This window comes from Quercus suber, unplaced genomic scaffold (assembly GCF_002906115.3).
Source record: "Quercus suber isolate HL8 unplaced genomic scaffold, Cork oak 2.0 scaffold_1043, whole genome shotgun sequence".
Classification (NCBI taxonomy): domain Eukaryota; kingdom Viridiplantae; phylum Streptophyta; class Magnoliopsida; order Fagales; family Fagaceae; genus Quercus; species Quercus suber.
Genome location: NW_027070453.1, coordinates 130,739 through 145,869, shown reverse-complemented (window position 1 = coordinate 145,869; position 15,131 = coordinate 130,739). Strand labels below are relative to the sequence as shown.

The 15,131-nt window shown below is 34.0% G+C and overlaps 1 protein-coding gene across 1 annotated transcript; it reads right to left on the bottom strand.

Moving 5' to 3' along the window:
• Positions 1-1,844: 1,844 nt before the first annotated feature.
• On the bottom strand, positions 1,845-14,421 carry LOC112039592 (MACPF domain-containing protein CAD1). The gene is made up of 6 exons (XM_024072483.2): positions 13,952-14,421; positions 6,823-7,061; positions 5,750-5,945; positions 5,334-5,517; positions 4,347-4,501; positions 1,845-2,743 (listed from the first exon to the last, which is right to left on the bottom strand). Exons 1-6 carry the CDS (start codon positions 14,270-14,272, stop codon positions 2,108-2,110), a joined length of 1,731 nt encoding a protein of 576 aa, XP_023928251.2. The 5' UTR covers positions 14,273-14,421; the 3' UTR covers positions 1,845-2,107.
• Between the last annotated feature and the right edge of the window lie 710 nt (positions 14,422-15,131).

The following is a 15,131-nucleotide window of genomic DNA, read 5'->3' as shown; positions in this document are numbered from 1 at the left end:
AAAATTTCATTGTTTAATAATTAAAAAACAAATTTTTTATTTTTTTTTTAATTTTCATAATTTTTAATTGAACATCAACAAACACCTACTAGTTGAATTGTTGACCCAATAATCCAATGCTTATTCCAGGTTAAACTCCAGCAATAACAATGATGATAAGCATCCTTCCCATCCAAAATGTCAAAAATTGTTGCAATAGTGTATAACATTGTAACATTTTATTTTGTAATTTTTGGTAAATGAAGGGATACTCATCATCATCTTTATCTCTGGAGTTTAACTAGGAATAAGCATTGGATCCTTGGGTCACCAATTCAACTAGTAGGTGTTATAATAATATTTAATTAAAAATTATGAAAATTAAATAAAATGAGTCCTATTATAAGGTGCTCTTAAAGTATTTATTAATGAATCATTTAAAAAAAAAATTAATAACTATTTCATGGGGAAGGTAAAATATTGTCAGAAAAGTAACTTTCTTCTTTTATAAGGTGACCTCAGAGAATTGAAACTCTTATTATTGGATCATTAATGTTTACCAAAATAATTATATAAAAAAATGTTCCACAAAATAAAGTTGAGAGAGAGATAGAGAGAGAGTGTTTATTTAGAATCGTGTGTCTGAACCTGTAGTTACATTCTAGATTCATAACAAAAGCAACAAGACAACAGAAATGATCTATGTTCAATCCCAAACGTCCCAACATGTTTGTAGTTAGTGTATTATTGGAGAGCTTTCTCTTCGGACACAAGTACGTGCCTTTATCATCAATCACTAGCAATCACTTAATAGCAACAAATATTTGTATCCAAAGGTGACGGAAATGTCCAGTAACAATGAAACCTACGCAAACATTTGTTATTGGTAACATCAATGTAACAGAAGCTATTACCAAGCAAAAAAAATTAAAATTGCATTCAAATGAGGGTCCAATAATAATGTTATGACAAAGGTTTCATGTGTTGTTATTTAGGAATAATGAAAACAGAATCCGGACTGACAAGTTTAAATCATAATATGGTATATGCCTATGGGTTTACAATGACTTACGTTACGTATTTCCTTCCAGCAATATAACGTGAAAACTGTGATAAATGCTTGGTCATTTACGTGGCTTTGAATTTATCAAATCATGGGCAAATAGAACCCTTAATGTACACAAAAGTTGGCTCTGTATCCAGCTTCAAATGATCTGTCACCAATCAAAAGGGTCCTTCCCTCAAATTGCCGGCTATAAGTATCTGATGAATTACTTACGGCTATAGATTCTTCCCATAGGCTGATTAAGGTGGACTAGTTCCATTTTTTATCAAAGAGAGCCAGGTATAAGATATTGTTTGGGAAAGGAAAAAAGGTAACAAAATATTCATAAGTATTTCAGATTAAGTCAATACTTAGGTGCCAAGAACCTTATAGTTTAATAGGCACCAGCATACATAAAGTGCTTGGAGTCTAGAGGGAGAAAGAGTTCGAGTTCTAGGGTTAGTAACATATTGTAACTATTTTCAAAAAAAATATAATAATAATAATAATTCTTTGCGTAGGTGCAATACATATATTTCCAATTAAATTTTATTTCATAGTGTCATTGAATTTAATTGTCATTGGAAAATATAGCACTTTTTATTGGTCAATCTAATTGTGGGTTTGAATTTAAGAGGAGATCTTAATATAGTGCACCTAAATATCTAAGTAATTGTACTTCAGTTTTTCCCATTTGAAAATTTGAAAGAGATAGATATCACCTAATATATGCATAGAGAATATAAAACCCACAGCCCATTGTTCATCAGTCAGGAAGCCCACATCATCATATCTTCACGAGGAAAAAATCACTCTATAATAAATAAAATAAACAAGTTTATCATTTCATTATTCAACAAAATAGCCTTTTCAATAATAAATAAATAAAAATATTCAAACCAAATTCTAGAAGAAAAAAGGTCATCAGCTAATCAATGATGTGACTACCAATTATCAACAAGGCGGCTATAGATCAAAAGAACACAAATGTACAAAACCAAAGAAATGGGATCACCTGTGCAAAGAATGCTTTACTATAGTTTCTAGTGGGAAGGGTAAAAAACTAGAACAAAACCAATTATATCAGTAATTTAGCAAGGAGTATTTTATGCGCAATACAATCTTTCCCTTGTCAACCCCAAGTTTTGCCCCTGTGACTAACCAATGACCAGGAATATCTTGTGGTCCCTTTGACATTTCTGTCATGTCTACAATTTTTGCGAGTTTCCCAATTTGGCTTGAACTTACATCTTCCTTTTTATCACTTGAAACTGATGAAGAAGTGCCATCAGGCCTCTGTGATGTGTAAAGAGTGGAAGGGTTGTGATCCCAAACAGACCGCCTTATTGTACAGCCTGGTACTTTAGAGAAGAGTAGTTTGAGGTGTAACACGTTTTTGGCACCAAAATCCCATACACCAAGTTGAGCCCCTGTGACAATATGAACACCGGAGAGGTCTCCAATGCAAGTCTCAGTGTGCTCAATAGGTGCAGTGCTTACATGGGAGAAGTTCTTCCACTTGATTGCCTCAAACCAACGGCTGTCCTGTTCCTCTGGACCCTGCCACTTGGGGGCCCCAATAGCCATGTGTGCATCCCAATGGGGCTGAAGAATTTTCGGAAGAGACACTAGATGCTGCATATGAATAGCAAGTCGGTTCTGTTTGTTCCCTTCTAGGCTAAGTCTAAGCCCAGTGACTGGCTTACGGCCAACTGTTACCTGGAATAGCAAGCCATGTTTAAAAATTCTAGAGAACCAACATATTTTGCATGCTTGAACTGGTAGGTAACTCGTCAAGAAATAATACAAGGTATGCCAAGGAAAAAATTTACACGGGCACACAACCTTAGGCTACAAACAATTTTATAGCTAAATTTTGTCCACAATTTTACTCAATAAAATAAACATTACTACATATTTTTGAAATCTAACCGTTGAATTATATGTTTTTTACTCTCTTAATACACGTATCTAATTTTGTGTTAATCGAATATTATTTACTACATGATACAAAAACTAACCATTAAAACAATTCATTAATGGCATAACTATTAATTTTTAATTTTTTTGAAATTTTGCAAACATGCAGGATATAAGAAGAAAATATAATCCAATAATGGAATTTTCAAAATTCACCTCCAATAGAAAAATATTGAATAAGATTGTAGCCTTAAACTACAACTAATTTTGTAGCTAAACTTTATTCATAATTACCATGTTATCAGATATTTTCAAGTTCATTATTAGCTTTGCTCTCTCTCTCTCTCTCTCTCTCTTTTTGAATGGCAAGGGGGGATGTTAAAAGATGGAGTCATTAAAAAAATGACAGCTTTTTTTGGGTGCAAGTTGGGGAAAAATATCCCTTCTAGCCTCAGTCTAAAACCATTTTCTCAAAACTCCAAGTCTTATTTTTAAGGCTGAAACAACATGCCCCAGAATTGGATTACAGAAATGACAAACCAGGAGCCACATATGACACAGGAAAAAATTAAACAAAACATTAAAAGGGGGGAAAATACAAGAATAGTTTTCCAGGCATTCCTGCATTGAATTTACTGTGACCATGCATTTTTTTTTTTTCTCTCTTGGTTTCAGGTTCATCAGTCTCTCTTTTATATTTCAGCAGTACTGAAAATTAACTTAATAAGAATGCAAGACATGTCTGAACCACTTGTAAGCCAATTTCAAATTCATAATTTCATAACCACTCCAGTACATAGATGATAGAACCACAAAAATTACCTGATCTGGGCTCACATATAGCTTTGGACCCATCAAGCTGAACTGAAGGGAGGAACACACAGGCTCCTTTCTTTGTAGATTATTGTGTTCTGGGGCCCAAACTCGAGCAATTTGAAAATCCAAGAAATATTGTAAATCTTCAATAGGTGGCTTGTCTGGTAAAAACAGTAACAGATAAGCAGGCAACAATTATCAAAGAAGCATCTTTGTAATACAACTACTCCATAGTAGAAAGAAGATGAATAAGCTCCTAAACAAGTCTAAGGGAAATTGCAGTTGGAATTAACATAGTTGAGGACATTTCGAGATTTATTGAAAGTAATAAATCAACAGGACAATCAAATTTGTTAAAAGCAAGATTATTTTTAACCACAGAATCTGCATTGAATTTACTGTGACCATGCATTTTTTTTTTTTTCTCTCTTGGTTTCAGGTTTATCAGTCTCTCTTTTATATTTCAGCAGTACTGAAAATTAACTTAATAAGAATGCAAGACATGTCTGAACCACTTGTAAGCCAATTTCAAATTCATAATTTCATAACCACTCCAGTACATAGATGATAGAACCACAAAAATTACCTGATCTGGGCTCACATATAGCTTTGGACCCATCAAGCTGAACTGAAGGGAGGAACACACAGGCTCCTTTCTTTGTAGATTATTGTGTTCTGGGGCCCAAACTCGAGCAATTTGAAAATCCAAGAAATATTGTAAATCTTCAATAGGTGGCTTGTCTGGTAAAAACAGTAACAGATAAGCAGGCAACAATTATCAAAGAAGCATCTTTGTAATACAACTACTCCATAGTAGAAAGAAGATGAATAAGCTCCTAAACAAGTCTAAGGGAAATTGCAGTTGGAATTAACATAGTTGAGGACATTTCGAGATTTATTGAAAGTAATAAATCAACAGGACAATCAAATTTGTTAAAAGCAAGATTATTTTTAACCACAGAAAGAAATAAAATAAAAACAATACAAAAAGATACCAGATTTTTAGAACTCAATGTCAGATTTGTTATCTGTATTATCATTAAGGAATTATTGTGTATGCTTTGTTTGACTCGCCCTATTTTGGAACCTGTAACCTAAATATTTGAGAATGTTTGCAACAATCTCATGGCCTACTATGAAAAATCTGTTAGGCGTAGATTCTAATCAAATTATTTCCACACCTATTGACTTCTAGGTGGTATTGGCCCCTGTAGTGCAATCACATCTTGTTAAAAGGCCTGATGAAGCAAGCATAAATGAACTTCTACAACATAGTTTAAAAAGTAAATCACTTTCATATACTGATCACTTGTCGTTAATCAATAAACAGGATTTATTACTTAGGTATTGAATTTTCGTTTTCCTTTTTTCTTTTTTAAATGGCTTCAAACCCTTCTCGCTTCAAATAATGGAATGTATTTCTAATGGATAAAAAAAAAAATGGAATGTATTTCTAAGAATACTCTTTTCTTTTTCTTTCTAATATATTTTTCATGTTACTTTTGGTAGCCACTTTCTAGGATGTGAATGAAATTCACATTTCAAGAAAACAAATAGTTAAATGAAATCTTACATTCCAGATATAATTCAATTGCACGTGCCAAATGCTTTATTCCGGGCACATCTTCCAACAGAGAAACGATGGGTATAAAGGTCATGTTAATCACATCTGGAGCCAACTGAACAGTCTCTACCCACTTGGCATGACTCTGCTCAAGATCATCGCCTCCTCTCCTCCTGAAAATTACAGTAACATCCTGCAGCAATAAACTTAATTTTAAGAATTTTTTGCAAATAAGCTAAGAAGAAAATTTATGCAATGAAACAGAAACGGCTTCAGAGAGCAACAAATTTCATCAAAACACACTTGAGAGCAAGGAGACATGATGCAATGAGCTAAAAGTTCCATGAGGGTTCTAGACTTTTAGGAATAAATGCAATCTTTTAGAAAAAAAAAAAAAAAGAGGTTTTAGAGTGAGCCATGCTGACCTTATCCTTGTATTTTAAGGGCCCAGCACTTAACTGGCTTTTTGACTCCAGAAACCTCTGATCCCCAATGTCTTTCACATAGCTCTCAATGTCCAACGCTGACAATGGAGATAATTGGTGCTGCCTGATATAAACAACATCTCTTCCACCGATTGTTGCAGACGTAACGATATGGGTACCAAAATTTTCAATAAAACTGAAAAGTGGGAAAATGAAATGGAAACGCAAGTCAGAAACATGCTCTCCAGATCATCAAATTCATCTTTAATTTTTACTTTTAATTTTCAATTGCAACCAAAATATTGAGTCGATCCAGTTAGCCATCAGAACATGCTCCCAGCATATTGACAAATCACTGGAGTTTGGAACTGTCAAAGTTCTTCTCTATGCATTAACAGGGCAATTACGTCTAAAATATTGCATAGTAATTGGTAGTTACAAGATTTCCCAACAAAAAGGTAATACCATATGATCCATGCTATTGTCCTTTCTCCAAGGACGTATCAAGTATGAGTTTCCATCATTTTACTATACACTAGTGTCTCAAATTACATATTTGGAAAGAAGCACAGATCCATTGGGATGAAGACCACACCATTTTATTGAGCAATATATACTGGTCATAATTACTCAGTAACCAATTTGTAACTATCATGTAATTCAATGCATATCGAGGTTATTCAAGATAAGAACGAAATATTAGATATGTATAGGAGTAGGTAAAAGATTCAACAATTTTGGCACCTCCAAATCATAGTCCTTTTTGAAGATCTATTACTTTGAGAATATTGATCATAATAAGCATTACATTATCATGTATATATTCTCTTTTGATTGCTAAGTTACACACACACATAGTGGGTTTTGAATTTACAACCTCAACCCTCACCCTCATTTATGAGAAAAGAAATGGCTATTTGAGCAAGAGATCATTCACATCATCATGCTAGAATATCAATTGAAAAAACAAGAACTCTCTAATTTAAACATTAGATAAATCAATGAAAAACAAATAGAAAGCTGTCCAAACTGAAGTGAATTACAACAATACAAATCAGTGATGAATTGCATACCTTGCCAAAGATGCTGGATCCCAAGAGTAAGGAACAGCATGTCTAATTTCCTCACTCAAAACCAAACCATCTTTTGCCAACTTAACTTCAAATAGAGGAATGAAACATCCAACCATTGCAAGGGATTTTGTAGCTGCTGCATCTACTTGCCAAGAACCAGTGAAATTGAACATGGCATTAAAACTTCCCAGCGGGATGCGTCCTGATATATCTGATTTCTTATTAAAATATTCTGCCATCTGGAATTTCAAGTATCAAAGGCATCTATTAGACACTGAGGTTAAAAACATAATAGGTCAAAAAATAGGTAGAATGGTTTCATGTTATCAGGGAAATAAGTCAAAACATCAATGCCAGACAAGCATGCAAGCAATGGACATGATACTTAACACAAAAACAGCAAATATAGTACTTTATGAATATAAAAGACTGAGTCTCAACCTTATGACAAGCAATCTAGTAAGAATACCATGCTTGAAATCTCTGCAAATTAAACATGAGATTATGTACAGAACTTCTTTTTAATAAATATATGACATTATTCAACAAAAACTATCAGAAAAACATATATTCTAGATCTTACAATTTCAAAATTCAGACTATCTAGAATTGTAACAAATCCAAAACTGAACATGAGGGCAAATTTCCAAGCACGACCATCTAATCATACAAGCATTGTAACAATGATTTGTTGATCCTATGGATTCACCATAATTCCATCAAAAGTCAGGATGTTGTGATCCACCCTAATTATACACGACACACAAAGGGACCGCATTCCAAACTTTATAACTACTATGGCTTTGAAAAATCCCTCTCAAACAACGGAGCATTTGCACCACCATCTTCAACATGACCCATGATACTCCATATAACACCCACACAAGTGACAATACCTCTAGCTACCATACAATGAAGTAAAAGGTGGTCCACCGATTCTCCACCAGTCTTGAACATACAACACCAATTGACAATCATCATGTTTACACTTCCACAAATTATCCATTGTTGAAAAATTCTGTCTAGCGCTTTGGTCCACACAAAGAAAACAATCTTTAGGCACCTTGACTTGCTATATACTTTTGTGTGGAAAACTTGCCCCCAAAGTACCCATCAAAGCTTCATAATAAGAATGAACTTCAAATTTACCGGCTTTTACAAGGTTCTACTCTATCCAATCCTCTAAGCAGGGAGACTAGAGTATAGCACATCAAAAGAATTCGTAGACAGACTCCAATTCCGGATCCCAGGATGATTGAATAAAATGATGATTCCAAGTATGGTTGTTACCCAAATAGGAATCAATTGACGCATTCCTATCAGTTGCAAGCTTATAAGTTAGGGAAAGCATCATTCAGGCAAAAATCCCCACACCAAAAATCATGCCAAGATTGAATCCGTGTATGACCAACCCCAAATAATTTTATATATTGTGAAAAGTTATCCTATCCTCCTCTAATGCACTTCCAGAGACTAACCCCATAGGACCCTCTAAGCTCCTTCATAGCCTACCCCACCTCAGGCTTCACCATATATATATATTTTTTGACAATCAGGCTTCACCATATTTAAGAGAGATAATACATTGCAAAAGCTGATCCCTAACCACTCCATCCATCCTCAGCCATTTACCTAGAGCGTTTCATTGAATGTGCTCATTTTACGAATCGCCAACCCTCCTTTCTTCAAAAGAGAACAAACCGTCCCCCAATCAACTAGATGGAGCTTCCTAGCTACCTCCAATCCCCCACCCCCAACCACCCCCAAAAAAAAAATTTCTTTGAATCTTGTTCAATTTATTATCAATACAAATGGGCACTTTTAAGAGGGGAATAAAATAAGTAAGAAGAGAAGATAACATATTTTTGTTTGACACCATCCCTTTGAAAGATAGTGCTTCTTCACCCTGCAAGCTATATAGCCTTGAAATTGGAGCCCAATGTAGTCCTAAATATGTCATCGCCAATTAAGTCACTTTACAACCCGATATTATTTACAAACTATCATCAATTCTTTTGCAAACATAAGATCATCAACAGAACTAAGCTGCCCTAACAAATTCAGAATTCATACCTTTGAACATGCTAAGATAATTGAAGCAAGTGAACCAGAAAAATTTGGAAGAGAACAAAGGAAGTACTTTCCACAGCTTTGGGAGCTCTCATTAAACAAGGGTATTATTGGGGTGGATGTAGAATATTTAGTACTATTGACTATGAACATGTTTAAGTAAAGCTTAAAGGTCCAGTATTAGGTTCCCAAAAGATGTGTTCGCCTTTTCTTGGACAAGCAAAGAACAAATATATAAATAAGAGGAGAGAATGCACAAGCAGAGGGGGAGTACAAGAGCAGCTCCTAAACATTACATTTTGATGTTCAAAAGATTTAAGAAAAAACCTAAAAATATAATGGAATGGATGATGTCTAAAGCAGTTCAATCAACCAAACAATGACCTCCAAAACAAAGACAATTAATCCTGAAGACAGCTCTATTATTCCTCTCTCAAAATTGTCCACAATGATCACCTTTGTGGTGCTGAAAAAGAGATACTAGTGTTGGTAAAATTGTTAAGCACACGATACACTTGGAGCCTAGGCACAAAGCATAAGAATGCGCCTAACTGAAGCAAAACGCGCATATTTTTCAAATATAATATATAATAGCCTCTAATGTTTTTTATAAAAACATAACGTACATAACATACAATATAAGAAAGTTAATAATATCAAAATAGTGATATATTTTGCCTATTAGCTAAAATGGTTGGTGCAATTGCACAAAAATCTTGTTTCAGTTCAGTTAAGTCCACACACTGTTTTGGGGCTGTTAGGGTGTTGGCAAGGCAGCTTTGGTCGTCATCGAAATGGTTACATTTGGTCCATCATTCCTCATTGCTTAATGTGTTGTCTTTGGAGGGAGAGAAATAGTAGATATTTTGAAGATATTGAGAGTAAAAAAAAAAAAAAAAAAAAAAAAATTCTTTGAATCTTGTTCAATTTATTATCGATACAAATGGGCACTTTTAAGAGGGGAATAAAATAAGTAAGAAGAGAAGATAACATATTTTTGTTTGACACCATCCCTTTGAAAGATAGTGCTTCTTCACCCTGCAAGCTATATAGCCTTGAAATTGGAGCCCAATGTAGTCCTAAATATGTCATCGCCAATTAAGTCACTTTACAACCCGATATTATTTACAAACTATCATCAATTCTTTTGCAAACATAAGATCATCAACAGAACTAAGCTGCCCTAACAAATTCAGAATTCATACCTTTGAACATGCTAAGATAATTGAAGCAAGTGAACCAGAAAAATTTGGAAGAGAACAAAGGAAGTACTTTCCACAGCTTTGGGAGCTCTCATTAAACAAGGGTATTATTGGGGTGGATGTAGAATATTTAGTACTATTGACTATGAACATGTTTAAGTAAAGCTTAAAGGTCCAGTATTAGGTTCCCAAAAGATGTGTTCGCCTTTTCTTGGACAAGCAAAGAACAAATATATAAATAAGAGGAGAGAATGCACAAGCAGAGGGGGAGTACAAGAGCAGCTCCTAAAAATTACATTTTGATGTTCAAAAGATTTAAGAAAAAACATAAAAATATAATGGAATGGATGATGTCTAAAGCAGTTCAATCAACCAAACAATGACCTCCAGAACAAAGACAATTAATCCTGAAGACAGCTCTATTATTCCTCTCTCAAAATTGTCCACAATGATCACCTTTGTGGTGCTGAAAAAGAGATACTAGTGTTGGTAAAATTGTTAAGCACACGATACACTTGGAGCCTAGGCACAAAGCATAAGAATGCGCCTAACTGAAGCAAAACGCGCATATTTTTCAAATATAATATATAATAGCCTCTAATGTTTTTTATAAAAACATAACGTACATAACATACAATATAAGAAAGTTAATAATATCAAAATAGTGATATATTTTGCCTATTAGCTAAAATGGTTGGTGCAATTGCACAAAAATCTTGTTTCAGTTCAGTTAAGTCCACACACTGTTTTGGGGCTGTTAGGGTGTTGGCAAGGCAGCTTTGGTCGTCATCGAAATGGTTACATTTGGTCCATCATTCCTCATTGCTTAATGTGTTGTCTTTGGAGGGAGAGAAATAGTAGATATTTTGAAGATATTGAGAGTTCTATTCCGGACCTCAAGCTTCTCTTTTTTAGAACTTTAAGGGATTGGTTGTTTGCTTTGCAACAACAATCATTCCCTTCTTTTATTGATTTCTTAGACTCTTGCAATTTTTGTATTTGATTTCCTTTCCCTTGTTCACTCCCTATGTACTAGGGTGTTCCTTTTTTATATCAATATACTTATTACTTATCAAAAAAAAGCACAAGAATAATTAATTATCCTTGTTTATGTCTTTTAATATGCAAACAAAAAATTGTTTGTATAATACAGCACCTTAAGAATAATGTTTGTATAATAAATCAATGTCTATGTAATTTCCTTTAAGAACAAGAGTTTAATGGTTCATATATTTTTTAGGGGGGAAAAAATAACAAAAAGTTGTGACCAAGCATGATTTTTACTTCTTCAAAAAGTGTCATACAACAGTGCCTAAGGTGCGCTCCACTAAATGAGCTTCACTTTGGTCAAGAAAAACACTTTAGACCTTGGGGCTTTGAGCTTTGAAGCTTTTAAGAACACTAGGAGAAAATGTTTTTTTCTTCTTCTTTTTTATGAAGTAATTGGGAGCAGGGAGGTTTAAATCCTGGATGTCTTTGTTGAAAACACTAGGAGAAATTGTTTACCAATGACCTTGACTTAAAATAATTTCAATTTGTGAGCTCAAAGACCACAATTCTCAATGACAGACAAGTACAGGTGGAAAAAGGGTTGAGTTAGATCTGTATGGTCTTAGGTTCCAATCTTGCCAATAAAAAGAATGAAATTATGAGTGTTTCCAAATTCCTAACTAGAAATGCTTGTCGATTGTCAAAAGATACTTTGATCAGTTTCAAATTTCAAATTTTACTTATCAAAAAAGATACTTTGATCAGGATCTTGCTTGCTTGCCTACAGCCTGGTCTACATAAATACCACTTGGTTACTCCAGTAAGAACTGCAGCTGAAGAACATCGCTTACAGCTGATATCATTTAAAAATAATAATTCCCTGAAAAACTAGGCCATCCAAGATATCTTTGGATGATGATTTTCAAGGAAATCAAATATTCTCCCTATTGAAATTTTTGTATCTCGTCCATAATTAAAGATTCTCCCCATTCACATATCTAAAAAACCATTTTCCTAGGCCTTTATAGGTTTTCTCTCATTAGCCTAAGCTAATCCACAACCCAACTTAGAAAGGAAATTCTGTCCCAATGATTAGATAATTTTTACTCTCCATCCCTGCTTCTTCCAAAATCATGAAATATCTCTCACCCAACAACACTGACAAAAATTCCTAGATAGAATCTGAAAAAAGAGAAACAAATAGGTAGGTTGGTTGGATAAAACAAATTGAAAAACAGAATCTACCCCCAAATGTGATCTAAGCCTTCTCTGACCTGGCCCCTGCTAAATGTTGGAACTCCTTGACAACAAGTGGATGCAGAAACTCAAAAGCTTGAGCTGAAATTGCAGCATTCATCCACAAAATGATGTCCAAGGGAAAACTTCAGCCCACGATAAAGGTCAGAGTCTCTTCTACAATTTATGATTTTCAGTATATTTCAGGATGCTTAAAAAGATAGTGTGATCAGTACTCTCTAAATGAAAAACCCTAATAATCTCCTCCAAATTTGAAATCATTAAATAAACTTGCGGTTTTCCTCTTAGATACAAATTGCATGCAGAATATCAAGGCCAGGGTTAAAAAGAAAAGGAGGAGGAGCAAGAAAAGGGTTCTCTTAACCAAATTAACCCTAGAAGCCTTGAACCATAATTCTCCCCACCATTAGTATGAATAGCAAAGCTGGTAGTTAACAAACCATCATTTTCAGAAGTACTCTCCCATCATCATGACAAAATCCAATAGTTGTAGCCCACATACTTTTTTTTTTTTTTTTTTTTTTTTGCAATTTTCCTAAATCAACTTAAATATAACCTTCAGCTTCTTGGGAAGAACTTTAAAAATTGTCACAGACTTCTTATCAAAAAAAATTGTATAAAGTCTTCTGGCTATAATAGGGTAAAATTTAATTGCAATAAGTAACTGGAGCCTTTTCTTTTGTAATTCATTTTTCTAGAAGATCAAACTACCTATGCCATAAAAGCCCAAATGAATATAATCTCGACAGATGCGATAGAACTTACATAGCTTAGAAGAGAAGAGGAAAACACAGGTCAGGAACACTATGATTATCTCTTAAATCTCTCAGGTCTAAACAATGCATTCACAATCTTGATGATTATAAAAAAGATGCTCCCCAACAGTGGCACAATATTTAACAAATACAGTTTTGTAATTGTAACTTAATAGAATCTATTAAGGTGTTAAAATGTGGTCCACTTTAACCACCCCTAATTCCATGTCCAAATGCAACCAGAGCATCAAAGTAGTGACAGGAGATTGCAATTATACAAAGAAATCATGACAAACTGTTATTGCATATTTACAAAACATTCACGATGCACATAGTATATAATGTAGAAATCAAATATATTTTACAAGTACATAATCACATTGGAAATCAGCAGCCATAAATAAATGGAACCAAAAGAATCTTTAGACTACCAGACCACTCTATTAAAATTATAGACAACCAAAATCTATTGAAGATCTTAGAGACAAATAGAAATTGAAAACTAGACAATCATTGCACGCCAATTGTTAAAGATGATGGTCCTGAACCACGCTCATATGAACCAGTTCACCATAAGAATTAAAGAGTTGAAATTGAAACATACCCAGCTATAATTCCATTACCAAACCAAACTAGGACAAGAAAACAAACATCCCGGATATTAATTTCAGTACCCAATCAATACACAAAAAAACAAAGCTAAATCACAAACAACCCCACATCTCAACAAGCCCATCACACAATCAGAATTATAGAATTCAGATGTACCCAGATAATTATTCAAGCAGCAAAAAACACCAAGAGCAAGAAAAAAAAAACCCAAAATCAAAATGTATGAAGAAAGTCAGAAACAACCTCATGAAAGGAGCACACAGATTTACTCTCAATGGCAGTCTTCCCCTTTGAGCAGTGAATCTCACGAGGCACATTTGGCACCACAACTCCATCATAGACCACAAGATCCCTGGTACTGTCTTCCTCAAGGTGAACCAGCCTCGACCCAGGAGCTCCCTTGCAGTAAAGAAGCCTAATATCAGAGGTGACATCAAAACCTCTGCCTAAAGCTTGGATTGAGTTGCTAAGAGTAGTAGCCAAAGCATCAGAGCTAAAGCTCCTTGTTGCTGTCATTGCTGTTGTTGCTGTTTCTGAGTATTCCATAGTTAGAGGATCTTTCATTGGTGGAAAACAATAGGAGGTGGAGGTGAACAAGAAGTGATTTGTTTGTTGTTGTTGTTGTTGTTGTTGTTGAATGTGAAATTCATGGTTTTCTCAGAAGCAGATGAAAGTGTTTTTGTTTTTGCGTGTATGTTTTTTTTTTTTTTTTTTTAAATGTTTTGCGTCTTTTGGTTTGGGTTTTGGTGGGGCTAAGGTTGGACTTTGTTAGTAGGTGAAGTTTGTTCTTGTTCTAAAGGGAAGGCACGGCTTTTGACTATGATGATGGCGAAAAACGCGTTTTTAATGTTTCGGTAGGATGGGAAATTAGGATTCTGAGTTGACTGGTCCACCTCCATCTTTGTAAGAAATAAAGATCATCACTTTCTCTGTACTAAAATTCATTTCTTAAAAATAAAATAAAAATGTCTTATTAACTTTTGAAAAGCACCATTAACCAACTTTTTTTTTTTCATAATTTAGTCAACAATTCTACAACCACAGTTCACACTCAATTTTACAATTTTATGAAATTGTAAAATGATAAAAGTGATAAATTTATGTAAAAAAAAAAAAAAGTGTAGAACAATTTGTGAATTTATAACATGAAAAGTAATGGATTCATGTAAATTAAATTTAAAAATAAATAAATAAAAGAGTTACCCCATTTTATGACATGAATATGTTATTTTTATAAATGATCTTATGACCAATATTTGTGTGAAAAGAGTAGCTCCAAATCAACTGGATTTGAGAATCAAATTAACATGCTCAAGTTTCTTAAGTTGTTTTTTTTTTTTTTTTTTTTTTTGGCTGAATGCTCAAGTTTCTTCAGATGAAAGTAGAAGGAAGAGTTTGTCCATTAGAATGGCCTCATAAAATA

Bases quoted from the DNA above. Each gene is read 5' to 3' on its own strand.
- LOC112039592 (XM_024072483.2), bottom strand. From the start codon at position 14,272: ATGAAAGATCCTCTAACTATGGAATACTCAGAAACAGCAACAACAGCA. The intron at 5,946-6,822 runs GTATGCAATTCA...CCCACTTTTCAG, and splicing joins GATCCAGCATCTTTGGCAAG to TTTTATTGAAAATTTTGGTA. The intron at 2,744-4,346 runs GTAATTTTTGTG...TTGCTATTCCAG, and splicing joins TATATGTGAGCCCAGATCAG to GTAACAGTTGGCCGTAAGCC.